This window comes from Carcharhinus amblyrhynchos, chromosome 5 (assembly GCF_965287045.1).
Source record: "Carcharhinus amblyrhynchos chromosome 5, sCarAmb.v2.hapA, whole genome shotgun sequence".
Taxonomy (NCBI): Eukaryota; Metazoa; Chordata; class Chondrichthyes; order Carcharhiniformes; family Carcharhinidae; genus Carcharhinus; species Carcharhinus amblyrhynchos.
The window spans coordinates 119,968,412-119,984,148 of record NC_137328.1 but is presented as its reverse complement, the minus strand read 5'-3'; the positions used below and the strand labels follow the sequence as shown (position 1 = coordinate 119,984,148).

The window sequence follows — 15,737 nt, the reverse complement described above, 5'->3', positions numbered from 1 at the left end:
TATAGTTATATCTATAATGAGAGAGATTGAAAAGAAACAGAGAATGACCTTCATAGTATGTTGTGAACGCAGAGAATCATATAGAATCATATGTTGCAGAAGAGGCCCTTTGGCCCATCATGTTTGCACTGACACGTGAGAAGTACCTGATCTCTCACCTAATCTCATTTACCAGCACTTCGCCCATAGCCCTGAATATTATGATGTGCCACGTGCTCATCCAGATATTTTTTAAAGGATGTAAGGCATCCCGCCTCCACCATCCTCCCAGGCAGCGCATTCCAGACCATCACCATCCTCTGGGTAAAAAAGCTTTTCCTCACATTCCCCCTAAACTCCTGCCCCTCACCTTGAACCTATGTCCCCTCGTGACAGACTCTTCAACGGAGGGGAATAGCAACCCCTGATCCACTCCGTCCATGACCCTCATGATCTTGTACACAAAAAAAATCTACCTTAGAAATGGTAAATAGCAAACCCTGGCACTGTTAAAGAATCTTTATTGTGGTTGCAATTGGCTCTTGGATCAGAGTAGGGTTAAACTTGAGGAATTATGGCTAAAAGCAGAACCCTGCAGATAAATTTTAAAGAGACTATTGAAATGGAGAACGAATACAGCATTGGGAATAGCACTCTTGGGTGTAGGGCAGAGTTGGAAAGATGTATCACTCACAGTGCGGGGTTGGATGATGCACAGCAAAGCAGAATCCAAACAGGGGAATGCATGATTTGGGGCACAGGTCTGGAGATTGGATGGAGCAAATCTACAGAGGGATTTGATGATGAGAGTTTTGAATTCTGTATAATTGGGGCTGCAAACTGTTGAGCACAGGACAACAGGGGTATATGTCATTCCACTACTTCTATCATTTGCTTTGAGAAACACATTTTTTCAAATAATGCAAAAAAATCTGTAGCATATGTGAGGGCAGTTTTGTCCTAAACTGCTGAAATTGGCTTTTGCACCTCCACTGGTGCTATTTCTTTACTCATTCGTGGGACACGGGAGTCACTGGCTGGCCAGCATTTATTGCCCATCCCTAGTTGCCCGAAGGCAGTTGAGAGTCAACCGCATTGCTGTGACTCTGGAGTCACATGTTGGCTACTCCAGATAAGGACGGCAGATTTCTTTCCCTAAAGGACATTAGTGAACCAGCTGGGTTTTCCTGGCAATTGACAATGGTTTAATTAGATTTTTAAGCCCAAATACTTTTCATTGAATTCTGATTCCACCATTTGCTGTGGCGGGATTTGAACCCAGAACATTAACATTCCTGGATTAATAGCCTGGCGATAATACCACTAGACCATCCCCTCCCCATTAGGGAAAAGCAATTACTGTTCTGCCCAGCCAGCGATGTCATGTCCTGTAAATGAATTTTAAAAAAACTTTAAACCAATTAAATACTTTGGACGTATGGGCAATGTGGTATTGTTCTAGTAGTGTATGTGATGAAAGATTGGTTCTTCATTTATTTTAAATGCTCTTGAAACTGATCTCTTCAAGAGTATTTCAGCCGAGTGACTATTTCCTGTCAATAACTCTTCTCATCTTTTAATAATACTTTCAGGAGCAGTTGCAGTGGGCTTTAATCTGGTGAATAAAAAAGATCAACCGTTGCTTTGGTGATTTTTGCTTTCTGATTTTGGTGTTGTCTGTCAGCTTTTCATCCATCGTTGCCTTTCTCTGTTGATGGGTGGCCGAGAATCTGCTACATGATTTCTGGAGCTGCGGACAGCTGTCAGGAGGTCTGCGAGGGGCAGCCCAGAATGACTCACTCTCCTGTGATCGCCTGCCCCACTGTCTCACCACCACCCAGCTTCTGGTGAAGTGTCATTTTTCCAGGGCCTGATTGCTTCCCCTAACAGTATTGTTGCCACCGGTGATCTTGCATTGTCTGGGGAGTTGTGCGTGTACGCCTATGTTCTTTCAGTCTGTGGCTCTGTGCTGCTTGCACTTGTGTCATGCTGTTCTTGGGAGAACCATTCAACGCGATGCTATAAATTCACTTCTTTTGACTAACCAATGCAGGTTCTCATTTCCATATGCTGCTGGTGTAACTGAATGGCCAGCTCTAACTCCTCCAGTTTTTTAGTCACCCTGTGTCCCCTGTTCAGTCCGAGAGTGCTAACACTGCTATCGTTTATCAACTAGGATGGGGGGAGAATTATGATTAATGACTTCCCAAAACAAATGTCAATAAGTCTGTATAAATCTTAAGTAAAACAATGTTGATGCACAACTGAGATTAACATTTTTGGTGAGAAGCTCCACACCACCCTCTCCCTTATTTTTAAGAAGTTGCACCTCGGATAGTCTGTGTTTCCCATTCAGTATACAAAGCTCATTTAACATAGCACATTAATGTAGTCAGAAAAGATGGTGACCACTGAAGTGAGATTTGATAAATAATGCCTTAAATTGCACCGTGTGGATAATAACTTACAGACATTTGATGCATTCACATATTATTAACTGAGAGGTAGTTAGTGCATTAGGTGTTACACTGCAGCATAATTCCAAAGATTGATGGAATGACACTTACAAGGTTGAGATGGGGAGACTACAACACTGCAACTGATGTAACATCAGTAGTGGAACCATATCCTATAAGTCGAATCACCTTAACCATTATGATTAATAAGATACAGCTATCAATTTCTATTGACTATGAGGGGAGGGGGATGGGGGAGTTGCTTTACGCTTAATTCAAAAAGTTTAAAACTGCACAGAGGCGATTATTTTTCTTTTTAGCTTTTATGCATTTCATTTGCTGCATTTGTGTTGTGCAATTTACTCTGAATTATTTTCTGCTGCCTATTTTCTGCTGTACAAACATGATTTGCTTCTTTTTATTGCAAAACGCAGTCATTAGCATAACATGGTCTGTTGCAGGAATGTCTTGGGGATCATCACAAAGAAGAACATATTAGAACACCTCGAGCAACTAAAACAGCACGTCGAACCATTGGTGATTAGTCATGGCAGATCTGCTAATTAGAGGAGTAAACTATTTGTTTAAAAAAACTGCAGTGAGAGGAAGCATGAAACCTGTCATATGAAAAGTATTGAAAGTCCAACTTACTCAGAATTCTTTTGTATACGGGAGTGGCTGAGATGATAGTTGACTACAAAACCGGAACTATAGTCTTGTCGAAAGAGTGTTGCTGTGAAGAAGTCTTTGTCTGACTTTTTTTATATATGCTCCCTGATAAAATTATTGAATGTGGTGAAACTTCCTCCAACTAAATGGTGAGAAGAACAAGGCCATTGTCTTTGGTCCCTGGAACTAAGTTTAATTCCCTGACCATTGCTTTCATCCCTGACCACTGACTGAAGCTGAGCCGGACCCAACCTCAACCCTGATTTTGTGCTTGACACCAAGACGAGTTTCCAACTACCTATCTGCCACGTCTCTAAAGCTGCCCATTTCCTACTGCGTAACGTTGTCCAACCCCGATCCTGTTCCACCTGCTGGAAACCCTCATCCATGTCTTTCTTTCTAGACTTGACAATCTCCTGAGGCTGGCCTTCTGTCTTCCACCTTGCAAAAATTTATGTTCATAAAAAAACTCTGATGTCATGTCTTTACCTGCCCTTGATTCTTATTTACCTGTTTTTCTTGTTCCTGCTGACCCACACTGACTCCAGGTCAAACAATTCAATTTTAACCAACGGCCCCGCCCTGCCTGGTGCTCAAGCCCATCCACAGCCTCGCCCCTACATATCTCTATAACCACCTCCAGTCCTACGAGCCCCCGAGATCTCTTGTGTTCCTCTAATTCCTTTGCGTATCCTCTATTTTAACATTGCTACCATTGGTGGCCATACTTTAAACTGCTTTTGCTCTGGGTTCTAAAATTCCTTCCACCATCTCTCCACCTTTCTTTCTCTCTCTTTAAGATGTTCCTCAACATCTGCCTCTTTGACAAAGCTTTCGGTCGCCTGTCCTGATATCTCCTCCTTGGTGTCCAAAAATGATTTTATTGTTCTCACTCTTGTTGATCGCCTTGGAATGTTTTGTTGTGTTATAGGTGCTTTTTAAATGAAAACTTTTGGTGGATTAAATCTCCCGACTATCAGTGACTTTTTATTACCAGCTGAGAAAGTTTGTGGGGTACACAATGTTTGCTGTTTTTTTTTCTCCTTGTCACATGCTTTAAATGAACCCACAAGACCATGAGACATAGGAGCAGAATTCGGCCACTCAGCCCGTCGGGTTTGCTTTGTCATTCAGTCATGGCTGATATTTTTCTCATCCCCAGTTTGACTGTGCGTACTAATTTTTCATTGCACCGTTTGTCTGACCAGTGCTGCAACAAAACGAAAGCAAATAACTAGATGAAAGTGTCCATGGCTCTTAATTTTCTGCAGTGCAACCTATTTTGATTTACAAGTGTGTATATTTTAACACTGGTTTATTGACAACTGAAAGATGCTTTTTTCTTCAGAGCCCTGACACGGCAAGGTTAATTTAATGGTACACTACTTCCTCCTTGCTGTAAGTAGAAGGTCTCAGAATCAATTGTAAATCTTATTTTAAATTCATTCTTGCATTGCTGGAGAGGTCAGCATTGATTGCACATCCTTAGTTAGCTCCTTGAAATGGTGGTGGTGAACTAGCTTTCTTGAAGGGCTGGCGGTCTGTGTTGAGTTATGGGTAGAAGGAGGCACAGTTTTCTCTGAATCAGGGATCAATTTTCCAGAGTATCCTTTCCTTTATTGGCCTCAAATATTTTCTCTCTTTTTCTTCTTTTGTCACTTTTGGGGCATGGCTAATAAGGAAGGATGAGACTCGCAGAGAGCTGGTTGAAAGTATTTTGTCATGATGCTCTAGCTATCATTATGCAGAGCTGGCCTGATGACCAGCTGATCTTTTGCTTGCCCGTACATAACATATCCACATTCCTATCGCCTTGCAAATGCATCAAAGCAGTCCAGTAAGTCAGTGTGCTGATGCCATGATGCCTGATCATCTGAGCACGCTGCCTTGAAGCTACAGCTCAATGCTGAAATTCTCCAAATGACTTCTGAGTGGAAGAACATCTTTAGTGCCTTCACGTGTTGGATAATACAGTCAGTTTTAACCTAACTTGCCAGGTAGGGAACCCACAGGATTGGGTGGAAGGCTATTTCTGCACCCAGTACAATATCATCAATATCATTGTACCTGATGTGGAGATGCAGGCATTGGACTGGTATGGGCACAGCAAGAAGTCTCACAACACCAAATTAAAGTCCAACAGGTTTATTTGGAATCACGGGCTTTCGGAGTGCTGCTCCTTCATCAGGTGAGTCGCCTGATGAAGGGGCTGTGCTCCGAAAGCTCGTGATTCCAAATAAACCTGTTGGACTTTAATTTGGTGTTGTGAGACTTCTTACTATTATCACACTCCATTGATTTTGTTGAAGGGTAAACTTGGGCGGGAGGTTAAAGTCAACTTTGCACCCAATCCATTAGTTGCCTGAAGGTTAGATTAGGTTAAAATTGCTCCACTTTCCTCTTCACAACCTTCAGACTGGCTCTGTTTTCCTGTCTTCAGCGGAGTTTGTGACTAGGTCATTTGGTCGCAATCCATCTTTGGATGTGTGCATTTTCTGGCACCCTGTAATTACTGGCAATCAACATGCACGTGATACCAAGAGTAGAGTTCGGAGCTGTCTGTCTCCATAGCAAGAGTTCAGCATTTCCCAGGTGTGATTAAGAAGGCCAGGTTGTGGGTGCCTGTTCCAGCACCAATGTAGGAAAGCTGCAGGTAGATTCACTTTGCTCTCGTGACTTTTTTTTCTTCTATATTCAACTGCCTATATTGTCCCAGTTCACTGCCCAGCCCATCTGCTAACCAATGAGTGGTGCAGTGCACTAACAACTGACCTAATCTTTGGGTGCTGATGATGCCCACTTCAACTAAGGTCCCTCACCACCGTAAATCATTAACCTAAGCTGCAAACCATCATGTCTTGGTTGTCTTTCACATTATTTTGTATAATTTACAGCTCAGAAGCAGGCTATTTATTCCCTGATAGTCTACTCTGTCATTCATGCTCCACACAAGCAGAGAATGTCAAAATCTGAGCAAGTAATGAGAGCACAACATGGCAGTGTATGCACAGAGTACCCAGAGAAAACCTTTATTGTAAATCTGTGCATTTATTTATTAATTGTGCACAACTCTTTTTTTTTAACAAGTTATAAAATTCTGGCTAGTATTCATAAGTTGTGATTAAACTGATTTTGCTGTTAAATTTAAAACTTTTTTTTTGAGTATTTTGCCTCTCATGCCTTTGTCACTTTACAAATGTAGTTGCATGCACGTTATGCTTTATGCTTTATAGCTGACAGTCGAGACTCCTACAGTGTAAGAGCCTGTTCAGCTCATAGCCAGCACCTACCAGTTTGTTTGGTGTTTTGCACTGGAATTTGGTACGTATCAAGCATTGACTCCCCCCACCCCCCGCCAGGTTTAGGCACTTATGATTTGCTTCTGCCAAACGTAACCTAATCCGACTAGTTGTAGGAATAATCAGTGCAGTATCTCCCCTTCCTCACCCCTATATCCAAAGGTGCTTCACGCTAAATTTATTCATAATTCACGTTTCATGCATCCTGCAGCTGTTAGATTACTAACCAGATTGATAGGGGTTACGGCCCAGTTTTTTTCTCTCCCCACCACCCCCCCCCATTCTGCTTTCTTCCCCGTAATAATTTTGTAGGAACTGTCCCCACCCCCCTCTTCCCCCCCCCCACCCCCCACCTCCTTGCCAAATCTTGCTGCTAATACCACACACCATGCGTATTCGAACCGATGAAATTAACAAAATAGATCTGAACTATTGTTTCTCTCTCAAGTTGTAAAATTTCCAGGCATTTCGTCTGAGCCACGTGTTTGGAGTCAACTTCGCCGATGGGATTAGCATCATTTCTCCCTGTCACTTTCCACCTGCTTTTTCTCCTCTCCTTTCCTATCCCTGTCCTGTACCTTAGTGTTGCTTCTCGCGCTACCATGCCCGTCCCTCTCACTGATCAGTGTTTTTTTTTGCTTGTTTTCCACCTGCCCCTTTTCAGGCGTCTCCTTGGCATCATAACGAAAAAGGATATCCTCCGTCACATGGCTCAAATGGCAGACCAAGATCCCGAGTCAATCATGTTCAACTGAGCACCATCGAGGAGGATCCCGAGGAAAGTGAGGAAGAGGTCCACCTATTAAAGAGCACAGCGATCTGACTTCTCCAAAGATTTCAGCTCATCAGCGTCGCGGAGGGAAAACAAAAACAGCAGCGTCATTTTGCAGCTCAACGAAAGCTGCTTGAAGTAGGAGTTTGTCAGGAGTGGCCCCACTTCAGTGTTAAATCTGATGTCCATTACATTTTTTTAAAAAAAAATCTATGCCTAAATATTTCCACATTTCTTAGTTGTTGAGAAGTGTTACTAAAAGGATAAAGATATAATGGTGGTGGAAAAAAAAATGTTATATAAATGATTATTTTGGCCACACTTGACCACTTTGCTCATTCATTGATTTATTGGTGTCTCCTGAACTGCACTGAAGCAAGCCATCTCCTACATACACCTCCAGAGGTGTTGCATCTTCCATCGGGAATACGATTTATTTCAGAACGATCGGCAGCTCCGGTCTTGTGAGAGTTCACTTTTACGTTCAGCTCTGCTCATTTTCCGGACCTCTTAACCACTTCCGCGCTGGGAAAAGCTGTAAGGCCCAGAGATCTCGCTCTGTGTGAATACCTTGACCGGTGAAACAGTCAGTATCCCATGTCAGAAGGGATCCCGTATTATGAGTGCGTGAATCTGGCCAGAAAAGCGCTGGGAGCAATTTTCACACCGAGAGCGGATTGTCCATGGCACACGCCAAATGCAAAGGTATGAAACCAAAATCAAAAGTTTAAGAGAAAGCACTTTTCCACTGTTTTGACGAGACGTGTACGAAATAATTGAAGTCTGAGGTTAGCGGTTTGTGGAGGTCCATCCTGTGTTTTATTTTTCAAATAAGTCTTTTGTTTAAGGAAGTTCCGAGGGTCAATTAATGAAGAATGACTTGATGTTGCTCAGATGCAGCTTGATTGCGACACCTTTTCATGAAAGAAGATGCATGGTAATCATTTACTAATTGGCTCTGTGTTATGTTTGAGGGAGCATCAACATCATGGATACAATACAGCACAAATAATTGCGTATGTGCCAGATCAGGGTTACGAATGTTTCAGTGCGACTGTCAACACTGTTTTAATGCTCACTTGCAATTCATTGGAATTTTTCTGACTGGAATCATTCACCAGTTTTTTATTTCCTCCGGTTTTTAGTAAGTTATTGTGGCAAAGTGTGTTTCATCCTCAGGCAATTTTTTTTTACTGTTAATATCAATTGTCGAGTCCTGCTATTGAAGCCGTCTTGAATGTGTTTAAAGTTCAGTTTTAGCACTTTGAATTCACATTATTATGACCACTAAGTTGGAAGGACAGGCAAGATTACAAATTATTGGGATCATCTGTTTTCAACTAAATTGGCTTCAAACTGGCATTATTTATGCATAAGCTTTTTAAATAAATAAATCTATTTATTTTAGAATACTTATTTTACAAGGCATCTCCTATGTAGTTTTTTTAGGAGCTATCAGTCTAAATATAAACTTCCTTGAAAAGCAGATGTTACTTTCTCAGTGACTTGAAGTTTGCACTACAACTCCAAAGGTTTGAGTAAAATGGTAGTCTACACTGTCTATATACGGAATTAGAAGGATTTGATTAGCTGATCCCATGTTTTGTCACACTTTCTGGTAGGAGACAAACTCGGTGAGATTTTTTAACAGACCCTAAGCTTGCTTAAGAAAGAAAAAATATAACCTCAGTCTGAGCTACTTTCAAAATGAGTAAGCGTTATCAGTTAATTGCTTCCTTGCAATCATCATACACCCTGGACCACTAATTTAGCAAAGAAATGTAGAGAATCAGATATCATTGTAAGCTGCATAGGAAAACAAAGACATACAAGGATTTCAAAAAGCCCCCAAGTGATGACATCCGCACAGAATTCAACATCTCTCTTATGCAAGATGTTTTCAAAAGACTAAGATTGCAGCATTTTGAGAAAGCAGTGGATTGATTTCTCAACTCAACGTTTGTCAATAACTGTGAATTGTGATAAATACTCTGCAAATGCCGGAAGTCTCAAATCAAAACACAGAATGTCAGCAGGTGTAAAAGGAGAAGTCAAGCTGATTAATGAAAAGGAGTTTCTCCTTTGGGGTACGGATCGCAACCAAATCCAGCTTTGACAAAAGTCCTGCCATTGGGAATAATAGGTTATCTTTCTACTTGGATATGGAAACGTCAAATATGGAATTTTCAGAACTGAAACAAGACATTCAGCCCAACAAGTCTGTTCCAGCATCTGTGCTCCACATTCCTCCCACCTTCTTGGCATAACCTTCTATTCCTTTCTGCCCCGTGCATTTATCTAATTTCCCTTTAATGCATTTATGCTGTTTGCCTCAAATACTCCTTGTGGTAGCAAGTTTCTCTTCCTCTGCAATCAACTGGGGAAAGAATGCCTACCATGTATCCCTGGCATTTTCTGCTTTTACATGGAGACTGTAGTGTCTACAGTAGCTGATGAGACTTGCTGTCCATCCTCACACCTGCCAGATATAGTGGAAGGTTTTAAAGCCTGAGCCTGTGAGGTTGGCTCCCGTATCTAGCTTATCTGTTGCCTTGCTTTCGGTTAATGAAGAATGCTTTGTCTTTGTTAACCTGTGATGTTGCCTAGAACTGTACTTAATACTGATCCTGGATGTTTTTTATTTATATTTGGTGTGTTAGAATTTCAGGTTCTTACGGTGAGCTTAATTATGGTTACTGTGAAAGTTTGATTGTATAATATATTGTATTAAATTCTCTGTCCAAAATGTTAACCTTTGTTGGGAGTTTTATTCAGATACTGCCACAGCCTGTGGTATTTTGCAATGTTGAATTTATTCCTTTATTATTCAATCAGAAAACTAAATCATGTAGGGCAGATGGTCCTCAGTTCCATTTTGCCAGTCCTGTATGATCTCTCATTGTTTTTAAATTAATTCTCAAGATCTGAGCTAAGCATTGGGAAGGCTGAAGCCATTGTCTTTGGTCATAGAAAATCATAGAATCTTACAGTGCTGAAGGAGGCCATTCGGCCCATCGAGTCTGCACCAGTAACAATCCCTCTAACCTACACATCCCGGGACACTAAGGGGCAATTTAGCACACCCAGTCAACCTAATCTGCATATTTTTGGACTGTGGGAGGAAACCGGAACACGCGGAGGAAACGTACGCAGACATGGGGAGAATGTGCAAACTCCACACAGACTGGGAATTGAATCGGGGTTTCTGGCATTGTGAGGCAGCAGTGCTAACCACTGTGCCACCGTCCCCACCGTATCCCTAACCACTGATTCTGTTCCTCTTTGGCAACCGTATGAAGCGGAATCAGTCTGTTTGTAACCTTGGTGTTGTATTTGACTCTGAGATGACATTTCATGTGCACATCCACGCTATTGCTAAGGCCACCATTTTACACCTCTATAACATCAGACTCTGTTCCTCCATGTGACTCTCGTGCATGCATTTGTTATCCCTAAATTTGAATACTCCAATCCACTCTTGGCCAGCCTGCCATATTCTACGTTGCAGATACCTGAGGTCATCCAGATCTTTGTTGTCCTAACTCACACCAAACCTGTTCGCTCATCACATCAAACCTGTTCGCTCATCACACCCGTGCTCTGACCTCCCATTGACAACGATTCAAGCAATGCTTCAGTTTTAAAATTCCCACCCTTATTTTTAGATCACTCCATGGTCTCGCTCGCTCTCTCTCCCTGCAAACTCCCACAACCCTCCAAGATACTGAACTCCTCTACTTCTGGTTCCTTGAGCAGCAACAATTCCAATTGCCCCATGATTGAGAATTGTATTTTTGGTTGCCAGGGCCCTAAGTTCTGGAATTCTCTTTCTTAATCTTTCTAACTCATATTCAATCTTCTGGCCGTCTACCCTAGTATATCCTTCTAAGGTTCAGAGTCAAGTTCTATTTTATGACTTTGCGTAACTCCTTGGGACACTTTTTTGTGAAAGGTGCTGTGAAAATACATGTTGTTGGTATTGTTGCAAAACCAGCATTTGCTGCTCATTCCAAGTTACATTTGAGAAAATGATGGTGGGTCTTCCTGATCCACCACAGCCTGTGTTCTTACTTCCACGTTGCTATTAAGATGGCACAGTGGTTAGCACTGCTGCCTCACAGCGCCAGGGACCCGGGTTCAATTCCTGACTAGGGTCACTGTGTGTGTGGAGTCTACATGTTCTCCCTGTGTCTGCATTGGTTTCCTCTGGGTGCTCCGGTTTCTTTCAACAGTCCAAAGATGAGTGGGTTAGGTAGATTAGCCATGCTAAATTGCACCATAATGTCAGGGTGAATAGCAGGGTAAATACATGTGGTTACAGGGATATGGCCTGGGTGGGATTGTGGTGAGGTGCAGACTCAGTGGGCTGAATGGTCCCCTGCACTGTATGGATTCTATGAGTTTCACAGTTTTGACCCAGTGACAATTGAGGCTTAGGTGGCCATCGGTACATCACAATCAGCTTTGCCTTTCACTGCCTGCTGTCCTGGAAAGCACAGCTGTTTGGGTGGAATCAGGTTTGTCTCTGATGCCTTTTAACTTGTTGACACTGTTTAATTAGATTTATAGAATCACAGGGTTGTCCAGCCCAGGAGACCCATCCGGCCATAACATACAATCCCTGGTGTGCAGAAGCAGGCCATTCGGCCCATCACACCAACCACAATCCCACCCAGGCCCTATCCCCATAATCCCATGCATTTACCCTAACTAGCCCCCTGACACTAAGGGGTAATTTAGCATGGCCAATCCGCCTAACCCGCACATCTTTGGACTGTGGGAGGAAACCCACGCAGACACAGGGAGAATGTGCAAACTCCACACAGACAGTGACCCAAGCCAGGAGTTGAACCCTGGTCGCTGGCGCTGCGGGGCAGCTGTGCTAACCACATGCTGCCCACGTCAAGCGTGTGCCAGCAGATATGAAGAGTGGCCGCTTGCAGAGAGATTGGAGAACACTAAGCCTTCAGGAGAGGCGCTAAACAGAAACTCAGCTAAAAACAGCAGCTCTCAGGCACTTGCTTGCTGTGCCAGTGGTTTCTTGCTCTTGTGAGAGGGGATCTCATAGAAACTTATAAAATTCTAACAGGGTTAGGCAGCGTAGATTCAGAATGAATGTGCCTGATGATGGGGGAAGTCCAGAACTAGGGGTCGTAGATTGAGGATAAGGGGTAAACCTTTTAGAGCTGAGGGGAGGTGAAATTTCTTCACCCAGAGGGTGGAGTGTGTGTGGAATTCATGACTACAGAAAGTAGTTGGGCTCAAAATGTTGCCTGATTTCAAGAAATCAGATATAGCTCTTGGAGCTAAAGGATCGAGGGATATGGGAGAAAGAGGGGGATCAGGATTTTGAATTCGATGATCAGCCATGATCAAAATGAATGGCAGAGCAGGCTTGAAGGGCCGAATGGCCTGCTCCTGCTTCTAGTTTCCAAATTTCTATGTTCTGATTCAAAATGAAAAACTGCTTCTATTTCTTAAACACAGTTACAATAATGCATTGTGCAGGGAGTGATTAAAAATGTGATAGGGTGTTAATAAACACACAACTCTTGTAATGCCTTCCTGGTGCTGCATTTATTTATCATCTTGGGAACGTGGCCATCTTTGAGTGTGTGGGATCAGATTCACTCAGTCACAAAACCTAATGAGGCACCTGCGAGTTCACACGTCTTCTGGAGGTATACTTGATGTGGAGATGCTGATGTCGGACTGGGGTGGGCACAGTAAGAAGTCCAACAGGTTTATTTGGTCTCAGGAGCTTTCGGAACGCTGCTACTTTATCAGTTGTGGTATACTCCCCTGTTTCTGTAAAGATTATGAGGGACATGGACAGGGTGGGTAGGGAGCAGCTGTTCCCCTTAGTTGAAGGGTCAGTTACGAAGAGACACAAGTTAAATATGAGGGGGTGAGATTTTGAGGGGATTTGAGGATAAACTTTTTTTTTACCCAGAGGGTGGTGACGGGCCTGGAAGGCATTATCTGGGAGGGTGGTGGAGACGGGATGCCTCGCATCCGTTAAAAAGTACCTGGATGAGTACTTGGCATGACATAACATTCAAGGCTATGGGCCAAGTGCTGGCAGGTGGCATTAGGTCGACAGGTCAGGGTCTTTCAGGTGTCAGTGTGGACTCGATGGGCCAAAGAGCCTCTTCTACACTGTAGTATTCTATGTTACTGAACAGCTAATCACATCCTGGACTGACACATGTTCATTCAGTTAACTGTGTGTTTCTGCTGCTGTTAATAGCCGCTATATCCAGTTGGAGTTAACTATTCAGGGACTTGTTCTTCAAGTTCAGATCGATTAATTAAAATGACCTGCCATTATATTCTAAACATACCTCCTTATCCTTTTATTCCAGAATAGTTACTGATGTGCTGACTGTCACTTCTGAACCTCAGAGTTGATTATTCAATTTTTTTTTAGATTAATTCAAGGGATGTGACTCTCGTGGGCTGGACCCCCAGCGCGTTGTCCATCTCTGAGTGGCTTGCAAGGCCATTTCAGAGGGCATTTAAGAGTTGACCACATTGCTGTGGCTTTGGAGTCATATGAATGCTAGACCAGGAAAGGCTGGCAGATTTCCTTCCCTAAAGGCCATTAGTGAACCGGATGGGTTTTTACAACAATCAACAATGGTTTCATGGTTATCAATAGACTTTTTAAATTCCAGATTTTTATTGAAATCAAATTTCACCTTCAGCTGTGGTGTGATTTAATACTCAGGTCCCCAGAGCATTGTCCTGGGTCATAGAATCATAGAACCCCTACGGTGCAGAAGGAGGCCATCTGGCCCATCGAGTCTGCACCGACCACAATCCACTCGGGCCCTATCCCCATAACCCTATGCATTTACCCTAGTTGACACTAGGGGCAACTTATCATGGCCAATCAACCTAACCCGCACATCTTTGGACTCTGGATTAATAGTCCAGTGACAATATTAGCTGGAAAGTCTCACGAGAAACACTTGAGCAACATTGTCCAGGCTGTTACTGACAGCGGGCTGGAACATGGGAGGCTCTGAATTCCAGATCAACTGTTAAGCCAAGGCCCTTTCAGCCCTCGTAAGTGAACATGACGTCCTTTATCACTACTTTGAAGAAGAACAGGGGAATGCTTCTGATGATCTTGTTGGTATTTAAACCTCAACCCACCACTAAAAGTGGATTTGCACACCAGCTGTGTGCATGCATACACTGATGTAATACTTTTAGAGCTGAGATGAGGAGAAATTTCTTCACCCAGAGGGTGGTGAATGTGTGGAATTCACTATCACAGAAAGTAGTTGAGGCCAAAACATTATGTGCTTTCAAGAGGGAATTAGGGGCTAAAAGGATCAAGGGGGAAGTGGGGGGGGGGTGGAAACAGGATATTGAATGGCAGAGCAGGCTCAAAGGATCGAATGGCCTACTGTTGCTTCTAGTTTCTATGTTTCACAGTCAACTATTTTAAAATGTTTGTCACTTGACTAGAGGTAGCTAGTACTGTTGCCAGCTTCTGCATTCCTTGATCAGAACAAAAACAAGTGAAGCACAGGAGGTCATTATACCTAATGTTACGCTAACGTTACGCCGTTGTTTAAGAAGGGTGCCAGGCAAAAGGCGGGGAATTATAGGCCGGTCAGTTTAACGTCTGTGGTAGGTAAAATGTTAGAATCTGTCATTAAGGAGGAAATTGCGAGGCATCTTGAAGGGAATTGCTTGATAGAGCAGACGCAGCACGGTTTCATTAAAGGGAAGTCGTGTCTGACAAATTTACTGGAGTTCTATGAGGATGTGTCTAGGGCAGTGGATAGAGGAGAGCCGGTGGATGTGGTCTTTCTAGATTTTCAGAAGGCGTTTGACAAAGTACCTCACAAGAGGTTATTGTAGAAGGTCGAGGGACATGGAGTTGGGGGTAGGGTGTTAGCGTGGATAGAGGATTGGTTGTCAAATAGGAGGCAGAGAGTGGGGGTCAACGGGTGCTATTCGGATTGGCGGATGGTGACTAGTGGAGTGCCCCAGGGGTCGGTGCTGGGGCCTCAGCTTTTTACCATTTATATAGATGATCTGGAGGAGGGAACCGAGTGTAGGGTGTCGAAATTTGCTGATGACACCAAGATTGGGGGAACGGCAAATTGTGCGGAGGGTGTGGAGAGTCTGCAGAAGGATCTAGATAGGCTGGGCGAATGGGCCAGGAACTGGCAAATGGAATTTAATGTTGGCAAGTGTGAGGTGGTCCACTTTGGTAGGAAGGACTATTACTTACGGGGCGAGAAACTGTAGCAGGCGACGGTGCAGAGGGACCTCGGGGTCCTTGTGCATGAGTCGCAAAAACCCAGCTTGCAGGTGCAGCAAGTGGTCAGGAAGGCGAATGGGATGCTGGCCTTCATAGCGAGGGGGATTGAATATAAAAGTAGGGAGGTCTTGCTGCAGCTGTATAGGGCATTGGTGAGGCCGCAGCTGGAGTACTGTGTGCAGTTTTGGGCGCCGCACCTGCGCAAGGATATTTTGGCCTTGGAGGGAGTGCAGAGGAGGTTTACTAGGCTGATACCGGAGTTGACGGGGTTGAGCTAT

The 15,737-nt window shown here is 43.4% G+C and overlaps 1 protein-coding gene across 7 annotated transcripts in view; it reads left to right on the top strand.

Annotated features, from left to right (window-relative positions):
* clcn3 (chloride channel 3) overlaps positions 1-9,927 on the top strand; it is a 156,133-nt gene extending 146,206 nt beyond the window's left edge. For 5 of the 7 annotated variants that reach the window (XM_080189475.1, XM_080189476.1, XM_080189477.1 and 2 more), the window contains 2 exons: positions 2,897-2,972; positions 7,068-9,927. In XM_080189475.1, coding sequence (XP_080045601.1) covers positions 2,897-2,972; positions 7,068-7,226 — 235 coding nt within the window. In that variant the 3' untranslated portion in view covers positions 7,227-9,927. The remainder of the gene's footprint in view (positions 1-2,896; positions 2,973-7,067) is intronic. The other 2 variants (XM_080189478.1, XM_080189481.1) reach the window with 1 other exon arrangement.
* The last annotated feature ends 5,810 nt before the right edge of the window (positions 9,928-15,737 follow it).